This window comes from Rhinolophus sinicus, chromosome 7 (assembly GCF_057876585.1).
Source record: "Rhinolophus sinicus isolate RSI-liver-muscle chromosome 7, RSI-T2T, whole genome shotgun sequence".
Taxonomy (NCBI): domain Eukaryota; kingdom Metazoa; phylum Chordata; class Mammalia; order Chiroptera; family Rhinolophidae; genus Rhinolophus; species Rhinolophus sinicus.
Window position 1 is genome coordinate 19,816,309 of NC_142507.1, and position 15,047 is coordinate 19,831,355.

General features: G+C 42.6%; 1 protein-coding gene across 20 annotated transcripts in view; it reads right to left on the reverse strand.

Moving 5' to 3' along the window:
* Nucleotides 1-8,963: 8,963 nt before the first annotated feature.
* The window catches only part of FAM110B (family with sequence similarity 110 member B), a 140,207-nt gene continuing 134,123 nt past the window's right edge, over nucleotides 8,964-15,047 (reverse strand). For all 20 annotated transcript variants that reach the window (XM_088799412.1, XM_019718187.3, XM_074318655.2 and 17 more), the window contains one exon: nucleotides 8,964-10,820. In XM_088799412.1, coding sequence (XP_088655538.1) covers nucleotides 9,378-10,490 — 1,113 coding nt within the window. In that variant the 5' untranslated portion in view covers nucleotides 10,491-10,820 and the 3' untranslated portion in view covers nucleotides 8,964-9,377. The remainder of the gene's footprint in view (nucleotides 10,821-15,047) is intronic.

The window sequence follows — 15,047 nt, forward strand, 5'->3', positions numbered from 1 at the left end:
GAAAGGACATAGAAACCATAAAAAAGAACCAGTCAGAAGTGAAGAATACAATAACTGAAATGAAGAATGCGCTAGAAGGAATCACCAGCAGACTTGTAGAAGCAGAGGATCGAATCAGTGATTTGGAAGACAAGGAGAAGAAAACACCCAATTGAAACAGCAAAAAGAAAAAAGAATTAAAAAAAAATGAGGATGGTTTAAGAGACCTCTGGGACAACATCAAACATAACAACATTTGCATCATAGGGGAACCAGAACGAGAAGAGAGAAAGCAATAGGTTGATAAACTCTTTGAAGAAATGACTGAAAACTTTCCTAATCTGGTAAAGGAAATAGACATACAAGTCCAGGAAGTGCAGAGTCTCAAACAAGATGAATCCAAACAAAACCACACCAAGACACATTATAATTAAAATGGCAAAGGTTAAAGACAGAGAGAATCCTAAAAGCAGAAAGAGAAAGGCAACTAGTAACTTATAAGGGAGTTCCCATAACATTGTCAGCTGATTTCTCAACAGAAACTTTGCAGGCCAGAAGGGACTAGCAGGAAATATTCAATGTGATGAAAAGTAAGGACCTATAACCAAGACTATTCTATCCAGCAAGGCTATCATTTAAAGTCAAAGGACAAATAAAGAGCTTCCCAGACAAGAAAAAGCTAAAGGAGATCATCACCACCAAACTAGTGTTACAAGGAATCTTAGAGGGACTTCTTTAAGACAGAAAAAAAAATCAAAATTATGAATAATAAAATGGCAATAGCTGCATATCTATCAACAATTACTTTCAATGTAAGTGCATTAAATGCTCCAATCAAAATACATAGGAGGGCTGGATGGATAAGAAAACGAAACCCTTATATATGCTGCCTACAATAGGCTCACTTCAGATTGAAAGATACACACAGACAGAAAGTAAAGGAATGAAAAAAGGTATTTCATGAAAATAGAAATGAAAAAAAAAAAAAAAATCTAGGGTAGCAATACTTATATCAGACAAAATAGACTTTAAAACAAATGCTATAAGAAGGAACAATGAAGGACCCCGTAATCCCACTTCAGGGTATTAATTCAAAGAAACCCAAAACACTACTTTGAGGGGACATGTGCATCCACATGTTCATTGCAGCGTTGTTTCCAATGGCAAAGATGTGGAGGCAGCCTGGGTGTCCATGGATGGATGAATAGATAAAGAAGAGGTGGAACATACATATATACGAGGAAATATTGCTCAGCCATGGAAGGGAATGGGTTCTTGCCATCTGCGGTGGATGGATGGATCTGGAGGGTGTTGTGCTGAGTGGAGTATATCGGACAGAAAAAGACAGATGCAATGTGATTTCATTTATATGTGGAATCTAAAGAACAAAATAAACAAACAAAACATAAACAAACTCATACATACAGAGAACATTTTGATGGTTGCCAGATGGGAAGGCGATGGGGGTGTGGGTAAAAGAAGGGGAAAGGATTAAGAAGTACAAATTAATTGTTACACAGTAATCATGGGAAAAGAAGAGGTTCAAATTTCCAGGTACAGAACAAATAAGTCATGGAATGTAATTAATGTACAGCATAGGGAATATAGTCAATAACATTGTGATAGCACAGTACGGTGTCAGATGGTTGTTGGACTTACCATGGTGATCACTTCTTTAGATATATGTTGCATAACTATGGTGTACACCTGAAACTAATATAATATAGGATGTTAGCTATAGTTTTAATAAAAATGTTTTAAAAAATAAAATAAAATGAAGAGAGTGAGAGCAGAGTAGGCAGCCACTCAGAGGCTAAGGTAGTGGTCCAGAGGAAAGGTCTCAGAGTGCTGGGCAGGTTGGGGCACAAGAATGGACAGAGATTGCAATGTGATTCCAAACTACCCAGTTTGTTTATCATAGCTGGCTGGTAGTCTTGCGTGAGCTTTTCATTTCTGAAAAGAAAACTCCAAAAGGTTAGCGCTTGCAATTGTGATTCCAAAATGTATCGAAGGTATTTTCAAATATCTGGCAACTATAACATTCTCACCTGTTTTCCACTTAGTAACATTGAAAGCTCATTAATTATCTGCTAAAGTAGAGGCTCTGGAATTTTAACATATCTAAGAATCTTTTGGAGGGCACTTGTTAAAAAGGCAGATCACTGGGCCCATTCCCTATGATTCTGACTCAGGAGGCTTGCAGTGGACTTCAGGAATTTGCTTTGTGCTGAGAACTTCAAGAAATTCAAATACAGTGTTTTGGGGCACACTTTGAGACACAATGTGTGAAAGCTGGTGGTTTGATCCTGTCTCCTTCTGGAATGACATGGCAGTCTTTTACGTATCTGCTTCTACATCTTGCTTTTCAACTGAGGCAATAGTCAGGATGGCTTAGGTTGTACTACAGTAAAAAGCAACCCTCAAACTTTCAGTGGCTTACACGGACAGAGCTCATGCCCTGGGGCTTACATATCCATTCCAGGTCAGGAGCCAATGGCTCTGTGCCTCATTGTCCCCAGTCTGGATCATAATGGCAGCTCTACCCTCTGGAAACTTGCTGGCTGCCATGTTTAGGAGAAGATAGAGAATCTGGGACTGGTTCCATGCCTCCTCCCAGCTGTTACATGTGTCACTGCCATTTATGGTTCATTCGCCATACCTAATGCTAAGGGGTGTGAAAATGCAATCCTCTTGTGAGTCTGGAAGGAGAGGAAAATGGATATTAGAACTAGTGGTAATGTCTGCCCCAGAAGACGCAGGAGGCAGAGAAATCATGCCTAGAAAAATGGTTCCTAAGCTCTTGTGGAATACCGGGCATCTATGGATGGTAGAGGTATAAAATAATATTGAAATAGTGGTAATCATTTCCAAAATTGCCAAAAACTTCCTTAGAGAAATTTCTTAATCTTTGTTGAACATTTTATATCTGCTGTGGTTAATTGAGAAATTGTTAATGTATATTAACAGAAGATCTCCTAATTGAAATTTCTTTCAATATCTGATAGTTTTTGAGACGAGGGACACTGTATAGGAATAAGAGCACATCTGTCGATAAAGGTGCTGCCACTTCACAGATGGAAGGTTAGCGGTACTTATTCCACAGTTCCCTGACCCTGGTACTTACTGAGACCACAGAGCACCAGTGTCCTCCGCTCCAGCCCCACCTGCCAGTCAACCTGCTCTACAGCCTGGCTGAGTCCCGCCACCTTATTTCTCTGTATCACTTTTCTCCTCTGTAAAATAAGACAGAGAGGGACAGTGGATCACTAATGTCCCTCTCAGAAAAACCCAGAAGCTTCAGTCCTGATGTGATCAAGTGTGATGAATAATTTTGAGTGGCCTACTATGTAGAAGAATCACAGAACTAGTACACACTATGGTGTGTTAAGCTTCTGAGAAATGTTCTGCAGTTCAACCTACCGCAAAAGAGCTAAAGTGGCACCCACCATACTGGTATGTCATGAAGGTAAGTCTGAAGGTGTGCTTTATTAACCTGGCTTTGCAGCTTGCTTTTTCCACTCACTGGATGTATACCTTGGAGAAGTTACTTAATCCTCAGGTTCCTCATGGGCAAATGGATTCTAATTTGCTTCTAAGGTTCTTGAGAGAATAAAATGAGATAATATGACAAAGGGCTTAGCATCACATCTAAGATATTGGTAGTTTCATGAATGTGGAATGAATGAAATGCCAATGAATGAAAGACTATCATCATCATTCTCTTAGCATTGTACATTGGTATACACCTGGCCACATTCAATTTTGTCGGCTTCTGACAACCTGAGAAGTTTTTGGAGCTTCCTTGAACTCAGAGAAGAATACTTTTATAAACGTCATTTCTTTCCCCAGCTAAAACTCTCTTGAGCAGCTGGTGCATAAAATGTTGTCAGTGAACTGTTTGGCCCCTATCAGGCCTTGCCGTGACAATACGAACCTAGTCTCCTCTGAAATTTCATATCCTCACACCTCAATCTAATGCTACAAAAACAGATCTCAGTGCTGTCACAAACCTCTGAGGACAAAGGGACACACACAGCAAACGGCTGCCCTCCCATTTTACAGATGAGAGAATAGAGGCAAACTCCTAGACAGATGGTTCTCAGTTATTGGGGAAGGAGTTCCTGACGGCTGCTAAGGCCCACGTCTGTCTGGCTTTTCCTTCTGCTGGGTTTCTGCCAAAGCAAGAGGGCATGAGCTGAACACTTTAGAGAAACCCTTCATGAAGGTGATTTGTTCAGGGTCCAATGTGCAGCCACCGAGCCTGTGGTCTTTCATAGCACAGCTCTTGATAGCACTGCAGAAGCCGATAGAACTCAGTCTCATATAAGGCTAAGGGGACAAGTCAGGTTTGATATTTTCAAAATGGTGCTGTGATTAGTCTTTTCTGAGTTAAGATTCTATTCAGTTCCTCTGGAGCACCCTAACCTTTTTAATCCTTCCCCAGCGCATCTTCTGGTCAGAACGCACCATGCAAATCCTCAAGGATTGGGGGATAGAGTACTGCTTGATTCACAAAAACGGGAAAATGTGTTTCCTGATTGTTGAATTGTGGCCATTTTTCTCTACTGTTTGCCCTTCTAAAAGTCCTTGCTCAAAATAGACAGGATGTGGCTTCAAAACATAGCACTTTCAAAAACTGAAAGAATGCAATTCTAACAGCCTTGTCTCTTTGAACTCAATGGGCTGTATTTTACTCCTAACGGAACAGCTGAAATCTTCTTCTAAATTTTATTGGTCACCATTTAGGTAACAGTGAACTTGCTGGAATTCTGACTGTTTGAGAAATGTTTATATACACAGGCAGAAGATAAAATTATGAAGATTAATTTAAGGGCACTTCTGTTTTAAATACCACAGTCTGTCTCTCGTCTTGAGCGGGGCTGCACAGAGGGCAGAGCTGACTTGAAGAGTTGAATTACAGAGTTCAGTTCAAGTCCCCTTGCATCACTTATTTCCTCTGGGATCTTGTTTAAGGGGCTCAATCTCCATGGAATTGAGGTTCTTAACCTTTAAAATGGGACAATAACTACCACCTTGGGTTTACTGTGACGACATTCACAGTGTAACTAGCATAGGACTTAAATGTGATAGGTTAAACAAAAATCCAGTCAACACTTATTAAGTACTGACTGTATACTCTGGGCTGCTGTGTTGTGCACTGTCCAGCTCTGGGGCCAGAATTCATATCATAATTATCTGAGATTTGTGAATTTATTAGGATAGTTTTTGTTTTTTTTCCTCACAGAAAATGTTTTGGAGAAGGTATGTTGTTTAAAAATTCACACACAGGCACCATAGGCTAGCAAAGGCTGGGCCCATGGCCATGACAAAAATTACCATCTAATGGGAAAAGGCAACATAGAAACTCAAAAAAAAAATCTCTCTAGTTGATAGTTGTGTTGAGTCTTGGAAGAGCAAGCATCTGTGAGGTCAAGGAGGGAGGAGAAAGCATTCCTCCCAGAATGAAAATCTTCTGAACTTCAGAAGTAGTGGTGGTCTGAGTATCCTGATATTCCTTCCTTTAAAATATGAGGCCTAACTGTCCTCTCGCCGAGTGCAGGCTGCTTTAGTGATGTGCTTCTAATGAACTTAATGTGGTAAGGGTGTGTGACTCAGGATACTCAATCACAAAAGGCATTGTGGTTTCCGCCTTGCTTTTTCTCTTGGGTCTCTCTCTCCGAGGGAAGCCAGATGCCGTGTTGTAAGGACTCTTGCCAATACCATGTGAGCCATCTTGGAATTGGATTCTCCAGCCCCGGTCAAGCCTTCAGATGATAAGGCCCTGGCTGACATCTTGTCTGCAACCGCCTGAGACACCCTGAGCCAGAATCGTCTGGCTAACCCACTCCAGGATTCGTGACCCACAGAAACTGAGAGAATAAATATTTTTTTGTTTTAAGTAGCTTAGTTTTGAGAAAATTTGTTACACAGCAATAAATCATTAATGTAGTGGTAGGAAGTTCCCAGTGGAAACATCCTTCGATGGAGCCCGGGGCCTAGGATGGGTGGCTGAAGGGGACAGAGAAGATGAGCTCTGAAAGGTAAATGCCCAACATTCTTTGTTAAGAAGTTAGGATTTATCCTATCAGCAACATATTCAAGCTGGAGGGCAGTTTTACACAGAGGAGTGTCATGACCAGTGTTACCAGCTTTGGCATGAAATGGGATGGAAAGAGATTGGCTGAGGGGGAGGGGGACTTCCGGTTAGGAAGTTACAGGAACAACAGACCAGGTGAGAGAAGATGAGAGCTTGAACTAAGACAATGGCAAAGGAGGTAAATATGGGAAGATTGTCTTTAAATTTAGTAGTTTCCCAGAAATAAAGAAGCAGTTTCTGGGGTCATCTAGTGCAATCATGCTTCACTCTGCATTGTGTGTGGGGAAAAAAGGTGTGACAACCCTCTATTCATACCATCATCATCATCATCATCATCTCCTCTCTCTCTCTCTCTCTTTCTCTCTCTCTCTCACACACACACACACACACACACACACACACAATGTGCGCACACACAAGATACTTACCTCCATGCACTAATAGAATCAGCATTTTGCTAAAAGGACTTAACAATTAGAAAACGTCTCATTCTTAGGACTTAATATCAAGCATTTGAATTAGTCCTTTATAGAAACTCTAATTTCCAGAACAAAAATAAAGCGAGTTCCCTCCTTCCATAAAGGGAACTAAAAGCCTCACATTTGTCCATTGTACAAATAAGGCCACAGACTATTAGACTGAATTATAGTAGGATGATTTATAGATTAAATGGGGTTTTGAAATGTTGAAAGATTCAGTAGCATCTATGACTAAAAACAGCATAAGCAATGCTATTAAATTAGCAAATAAGTGCTCATCTCCCAAACAAACTGGTTTGCTTAGAAAAATAACTTATTTTTGGTATTTCAGTAGCCCCAGAAAGAGATGGATGTATAATAAGATATGGATATTTTAAATGGCTACATTTCTATCCCAAAGGTGATGGAAGAAAACGTGTGCGCACACACACATACAGACATTTTCATCCTGTTATCCTGAATGCATTGTATTATCACCACTCACAGCTGCACTTCAAATTGCTCCTCTGGGAAGCGGAGTTCTACTTGAACTGGAAATCAATCAGAGAACCAGAAAGAATTCAAAACCAGGGAAGTCAAGGAACCAAATCTGATTTTCAGAAGAAAAACGCACATGAACAGGAATAGTTGTGAATCACATAATTTCTGGTTCTGAAAATTACGTTTTAAATAATGCTTTCTTTTACATTTACATATTACATGGCACTTTTAAAGAAATGTTAACCTTCAAATAACTTGGTTCAAGAAATACTCGTTGAATACTCAATATCCTAATAAGAGATTAAGACATTTACACTAACAGGAATGATACTTCTCTTAAAATAAAGGTGAAAATCTAAGATCCTGAGGCAGAGATTGTGTGGTTGATCATAACAATCCCATGCCAACTGTGAGGCATGAAAAAGGGAGTCACTCATCAAATGACCTGTTGATAGAAGAATGATGAATGAATGAATGAATGAATGAATGAATGGACAAATGTATGAACAAATGTTAAGTTAATGATGTTGGGCTTGTATAAATAAAAACAAGGCTATACATTTCCAAGGTATTTCTCCACTGTAAGAACTCATAAATATTTACAAGTGAAGAGTCTAGTGGAAGACGTGAAAAATTCTCATTTGAAGAAAAGATAAAAATATCAGAGGTGTGAACTAAGTAAAGAAGAGGCAGCATATTTTAGGAACCTTGATGTGACTATTTTAGCAAAAGCACATTGCTACACCTACAATTAAGAACACTGCTGTTCAGAATAATTGTGATATGGTGAAAATAACTTAATAAAATTATGTTTCTTCCAGGCTATCAAACGTCTGCTTCTGGCTCACAGTCCAAAGTTGAACTTTTGTGGAGGGAGCAAAGGACAGTACAAAGAGAAACCACCACCATTTGTGCCTGCACCAGAGCTATTTATTAGCGTAACTTTTTCTTTTTTTTTTTTTCTTCAAGATTTCGTAACAACTGAAGTATGTACAAAGTCTTACAGCATTTACACCATAAAAAGTTTCCTATTAGCTGATGAAGTCTCAGGTAGTGCTCCTGAACTTCAGAGCATGACTATGACAGCAATGAAGCAGACCAATGCATGTGTGTCTCGGCAACCACACCACACTGTCAGCTGGCTGACAGCTAACGGAAAGACAGGTTATTGGGGGGAAAGGGAACAAGTTGATATGCAGCACTAGAGACCATGGGGGGAGTGGGGGAAGCTACATAGTGTTTCTACAGTTTCCTAGAGCTGTAACAAAGGTCCACAGCCTGAGAGAATAACATGCAAGACAACACAACCACACTGCTCAGATATGGTTCAGCTACCAAAGGTGTTCGCTTCTGAATAGGAGGCTCTACACTGATATGGCTGGTAGTTCCGTTTGTGTTCATGTCTTTAGATAGCTCAAACCTGCACAAGCCCCTCTCCCATCTCCCAAATAAAAACAACAACACAGGGAGGTTTGGAGGCAGGGAAGAGAATCAACATGGAATTAGTTCTTGACCAAAAAAACAAAGCCCCCAAATTTTAAGACACTGAGTAACAGCTTTAGGGTGACCATTCCTGTCAAAAGAGTAATAGTAGAAATTTCTGAATCAACCCTCAGAAAAGTATCAACAAACCCCCAGACGTTCCAGTATACCTCCCAGATTTAATCACCTTCATTGTATCTGATTGTCTTTTCTTGGGGTCAGTATTACACAGAACCACCAACATTTACACACTATTGAATAGGACAGAATGTAGCATTGTTGTCCCAGCCATTACATTAGTAAATGGCAAGAGAATTTCAATAGGTAAGTGATTAACATCAGGCTCACCACTTTCTTCCTCAGAAAACCCAGCCTGGTTCTACCTTAGGCCAGTCACTCTGTGTGGTAGCAGTTCCCATTTCTTTTCCCATTATTGCGGTCTCACATGTAGGCAAATTGGCTTTTTATTTCAAAAAGATTCTACTCTTTTAACTTAAAAGCCAGTTGATAAAACTTTTAATTAAGACACAACAGCGTGGGATATAAAAACACAAGAACCACATAAATATTGAAGAAGTTGTATACCGTTTTCCTGTAAACAGTTTTGCTTGAGATCAAAGCCCTAATCAGATTCTGGCCCGAAACTTTTGGCAGATGACATGTGTTCAGCCAGGCTCTGCAGTGATGGTGGACGCGGAAGCCAGGTCGGTCCCCATGTTGACAGGCATGCAACTTGGAAACATTGCACAACAAGCAACACAAAGAGAGTGGAGAAGCTCACAAGACTTCAAGGCGACCTCACAACCTTCACAACTGCGGATGCACAGAGACCCACCCCTCCCTCCTTTGCACACTTTCTCTTACACGTGGGAGACCTTCTGTGACTCTCTAGCTTGTTTGATGCTATATAACCATTTGATGATCCTAGCATTTCTTTCGATGGCAGAAATGCCGTATGGCACCCGGTCATTGGCACTGTCATCATTTCTAAGGTCACTGTTACTGTCCTGAGACTGTTCACAGTCTGAGCTGATCATGCTTGCGCTGCGGAAGTTGAGGGATATGATGTCAGAATTAGCCCTTGCAAAGTTTTCCATTCCAAGGTTTTCCAGCTCTTCGGGGTCCAGTCCACAGTAGTTGAAGAACCTCTCCACGTCTGCGTCCACCCGGAAATATCTGTCACTCAAGTCTGACTTTGACCGCTGGAGGGAGGGTCTCCGGCTGACTCCACAAGCTGGTTCCACAGGGTCGGCTTCGGGGGACTTCATGGCGGCGATGGCTGCGACCTTGGGTTTGGGAGGCAGGGGAGGGGCAGAGCTACTGCAGGGGATCGCTTTTAAGGGCTTCACGCTGGTCACTTTGCGGATGTCCGAGGAGCTGTGGGAGACGTGGAGGAAGGACTCGGCCGTCTGCTCCAGCAGCCTCCTGCCCACGTGGGAGCTGCTCTCCTGCGGGCTGCCGCGGCCCTGCGTCGGGTAGACCTTCAGGGACTCGGCGAAGGAGTGCCGGTGCAGGTCGGTGGCGTCTGGCCGGTGCGGCGGCCAGTTTCGAGAGCTGTGCTTGTGCCCCGAGCCCGTGCTGGAGCCTTCCGAGCTGTTGATGATGTTCTTCAAGATCTCGAGCTTCAGGGTCTCCCTCTGCACTCCGCTCTCGGTCTTGGCGTTGGGCCCGAACACTTTGAGCGTGGGGCTGCCCAGCGCGCGCTTGGCGCCGGGGCACACGGGGGGCTTGGCCAGCACGGCCGGCTTCACGGGCTCCTGTTTGGCGTTGATGACCTCCTGACTCTTGACATACTTGGCCTTGTCGGCTTCGAGCCTCTCCACCGCACTGAGTCTTTTGGGATTGGGCTCGGCCTGCCTGCGAAAGTAGTCGGGCCCTTTGTTGAGGATGCGCAGGGGCACCGCCGAGGTGAAGGTGCCGGCGGGGCTGACCGGCTTCACCATGCTACCTGTCTGCAGGGTCTCCGTGGGCATGCTGGGTGGTCTCTCCCCGGCGGCCGTGTTGGGTTCTCTTCTGCGCGCCTCCGGATGCGCTGAACAGACACATGTACACGAAGCACAAAGGGCAGCAGACGGACCTGGAACCTTGAGTGTCAGTAGCAGCGGCGGCAGCAGCAGCAGTAGCAGCAGCGCCTCATCTCACGGCTCATTAATGGCCCCTGTAGCTTTAATTCACTATCCCCTGGCACCAAAAGGCCACAAGCCACAAGTTCCTTTAATCCGCTTCGCCGCCTCCGCCTCCTTTCTTCTCCCCGAAGGATGTGGGAGTCTCCTCCAGGTCTTTGTGTTCAACTGCAGGCAGAGCTGAAACAAAACAACCAACCGCGGGTTAGGATGGGCGAGTGACATCACGGCAGTAGCAACCGAGACACCCCGCGGCGCCCCCGCCTCCGCCTGCCGACCGCCAGCCCCGGGCGCCGGGCCTTTCAGGGAGGCGAGTCCCCGTTCACAGAACGGACCGCGGGTCCCTGGCGTCCGAGCCTGCGCCCCGCGCGCCGCAGGCAGAGACCGGCGTCTGGGAGGAAGAACGGGGCTGACATTCCCCACGCGTGAACTCTTCCAGCAGCCTCCCCATTGGAGAGAACCGCCCCTGATCACGCCCGGTTGGCATTACTTATATCAAAACCCAGTAAATACTAGATGAATGTAGAAATGTGGGTTTAGCAAACCCGATTCCTACTTCATTAAATGCCGCCGGGTTCCTAAGAATCCCCATCTGCTTTAGCCTAAGACTGGGTGAATTATGTCACTTTTGCAATGAAGCAAAACTTCTGACTTCTTACTACCCATCTCAATAACACCTGAACAAAAACTTCTTAATTCTTCAAAAACGAAAAAGATGGGCAAGAAATGGAACTGGCAATAAAGATGAAAACAATTTTTAGAAGTCAACATGTTTCAATTATCTTATTTTTGCCAACCAATATATCTGAAAACACTCTCCTGAGAACCAAGAATGCTTATGAAGTTCATCCCATTAAATACAAGCTTATTTTTAATTAAAAAGAAACTAGAAATACTTTTAGATTAACCATAGAAGTGGACAATTTAATTTTAAATGCTCCATAATTTTTCACACTTAATGAGCAGACATCAAAAGTCTGTGGTATGTATTTTCCCCAAATCCCTTAAAGAACTAAAAATAAAATCTTAAACTGTCAATCATACCTAAATGTGTTACTGTATAGAAAAATTTGTAATAATAGTTAAGCATTCATGGGACTAATTCATGGCTTTCTTAACTTGACTATCCCCATTCCCCAACCAAAACCACTATAATGAAACACTCATCATGCTTCCAATATAAACCTATAGGGAGTTTTTCTACTTGTTACACAATATAATGCAGCATTTATCTCTGCAGCCCAGGGAACAGCACCTCTCTTTGCCTGTTACTGCTGGCAGAACACTTATGAATGCATCAGCATTCCAACGTAACTGGTTCAAGACCTTTTTAACATCTTTGGTTATAATTAGAAATATTAAAAGAGTAATGTATTCAACTAACATGTCACATAGCTAATTTACAAAATAAAGTGATATTACTGTAAAATCATCTGCTCTCGTGGTAAGAATATGAGGGTTTTATTAATAACTAGCTGATATGTATCCCTATCATCTTTTGAAACTCTTAATCTCTAAATACACCCATTGCCATGTTTTGTTAGAGACAATTTTGGTAATCTGCAAAAGGATTTGTTCTAATAAAAATATTTTCCTGTGTAAGATTTGAATTACCCCAAGGTAATTCCTACATAAGGATTTCCTTTAATGTGTGGTTTTATTATAATACTTAAATTTAGTTTTAAAAAAAAACACCTCCTTTCAGGAAGATTAAGTAAGATTGTTTCTTTGAACATAGTGTGAATGAAATGCCAGAAGAGGAGCGACGATTACCCTGCAGAGCCTCTGGGTCTGCTCATCTACCACGTTGCAAGATAAACTGGGGCCCTTTCCACCAAAGGGGCTCCGAGTCAGAGAGGGCAGCATAGCCTGGGCCCGGAGGCAACCCTGTGGGGTCACACCCAGAGAGCTTGAGAGAGGGCTGCCCCCAGGAGAGGCCATGTTTCTCTGGAGTGTGTGTAACGTCTTCATTGGTTACCTCTGTAGCTTCCAAAAAGGTGCCAGAAGGTTCGGGGGCAGAATGAAGACAGGACTAAGATCTGCACATATCAGCTTTGTGCCCGAGGACCTCAGCAAACTCCCAGCAAGCAGGAAGATGCCCCAGTGCGCGACAGGGGACTAGAACTTGTACCTCTTCTTCTGAGGCCTGTCTCCTCATCTATGCCACGAGGTGCTTGGATGAGATTCCTACTATCTGTTCTCCAGCTAAAATCATGTGGTTCTGAGGAGCTAACAATGAGTAAGTTATTTTCAATTTCAAAATGGAACCTGAGAATAGGGGTCCATGACTGAACTTTTGTATGGTTCCTGCAGTTGCTGTTTATAGGAAAATGTCCTTTGAATGATGAGTTATAGTTGACATATAACATGCACTGGTATTAAAGGTCATGAAGCGTTTCATAAACAAAAGTAATTATACAGCCCCTCTTGATTGCTGACATATGGCTAAAGAGAGAGAACGTAACCCCGAGGGAGAAACTTTTATTCATCAACCATTTTGGCTATATTTTACCCCATTGAATATCCATTTGAAAATTTCACAGAAGGATAAAAACGATTGGAGAATGAAAGTTAGCAGAGCTGAGGTACAAAATGGCCTGATAAATCAGGGCAGACACCAACTCAACAGCAACCTGGCCTGGGGGTGACCGTGGGGCAGAGCCCTGACGGGTCACATTATCTGTGTGAAAGTCCTGGTCCATGTGGGGAGGGCTGATGTAGCACAGAGCTAGCCGGGGCCGAGGGCACAGTGATCAAGAAATGCTGACATCTATTCAAACTAAGGGTGCTTCTCAAACTTGAAACACGGCCCCAGGGATATCCTTGAAATGCAGACTAGATTTGGGGTGGTACCCTAGAGTCTGTGTTTCTCACAGGTCCCCAAGTGATGCCTGGGAAGCTGGTCCAGCTTCTGAGTGGCAAGGGGCAAGGGAAGGAAGCTCACTGAAGTCCTAGAGAACATCAGATTAGAACCGAAATGCCTCTGGCACAGAGGAATCTACCAAGCTTTCTTAACTCCTAAATGAGTAAAAGTCCGGGGCTTTGGGGGCACAAAAATAGCAATCCCAGAGAATTCGAAACTTTAAAAACCAAAGCCCGAATTCTTCTACCTTCAAATCTGCCAGCTGCTCACAGGGGCAGTTAGGTGAAGACCAGGACCCTTGGCAGACGAGAAATATTAGAGAGACCCAGGACGCTGGATCTAAGAACATTTGCCACCCTGGAGGCATCAGGAATAGAAAATGGGCCTGAATACACAGTTTATGTGAAAAATGCTTAAAGTCAACGTTTCTATAACCCCGGCCATATGTACCTCAATGCCTATGAGGTCAGGCAAGGCAGAGAATGGGGGACATGGCCTGTGGAAGGGCCTCCAGCTAAAGACTGCCATGGGGAGTGGGCTCACTGAGGAAGCAGCAAGTCCAGACCTCTGGGTAAACTCTCCTGATCTTAAAATTCACTATTATGAAACAGTGCGGGTCAGGTGCTTCTGGTAACTAAAAAGAGAAAGACAGCTAAGGACAGTTCATCTTTACATTTTAGGAAGGAAGAAAGCATTGGAATTAGAGCAAGGACCCTGGGATTGAACACAAACCCCAGATTCACCCAGAGAAGTTTCTTAAGTATGTGAAAACTGGTCATCATGTGTGTTATGGCAGAAAAAAAGTGGTAATATTGTTTTAAAAAGGGAATTTGTCTGACTAATTCAACTCTAAATCACGTAACATCTCAATATCTTGATCTTATCTATGGAAATGAATGTGTTGAATTGGGTAAATTTAAAAATGTCTTCAGCTCAAACATTTTTGGAGGCAAACAGCAAAAGAAGCAATTTACCTTTGAGGCTAATAAGAGTTCTTGAAGAACTGACTCTTCTAATTTCCTAACATGTCTGATCACAAAACTTTTACAATATGAATGAAATTGTCCCATGTTACTTTTTAAATTTTTGCTGGTAGTATTTGTGCTTATTGACTTTAGCATAAGATTCCAACTCGACTGGAGGTCACTCTCATAACTATATGTTTGATTTTTCCCTTTTAAGAACAGAGAAACATCCTGGTCACTAAAGTAAAAATGCAGTTTCACATTGGCTAATGAGAAGTGGTTTGTGGAAAAGTGCACACTCTAATTCTTAGCCTCTATGCCGTCCTCCTTTGCACCCCTGGCTTGAGCCAAATAAAAAGATGGCGGCCTCTCCAAACCAGCTTTGTGCATTCACACATCTGCTCTTCCCTCTTTTTAACCAACAGGGTTTCATGAAAATTGTCATTTCCTTAATATGTATCACAACTAGTTAACAATATAGTGGCTATCACAAAAATTGTATTTACAAGAAAAATGTATTAGTAAGTAACAGTTTTGTGGGTTAAAGGCAGCAATGTCATTCCATTTGAAAGACATTAA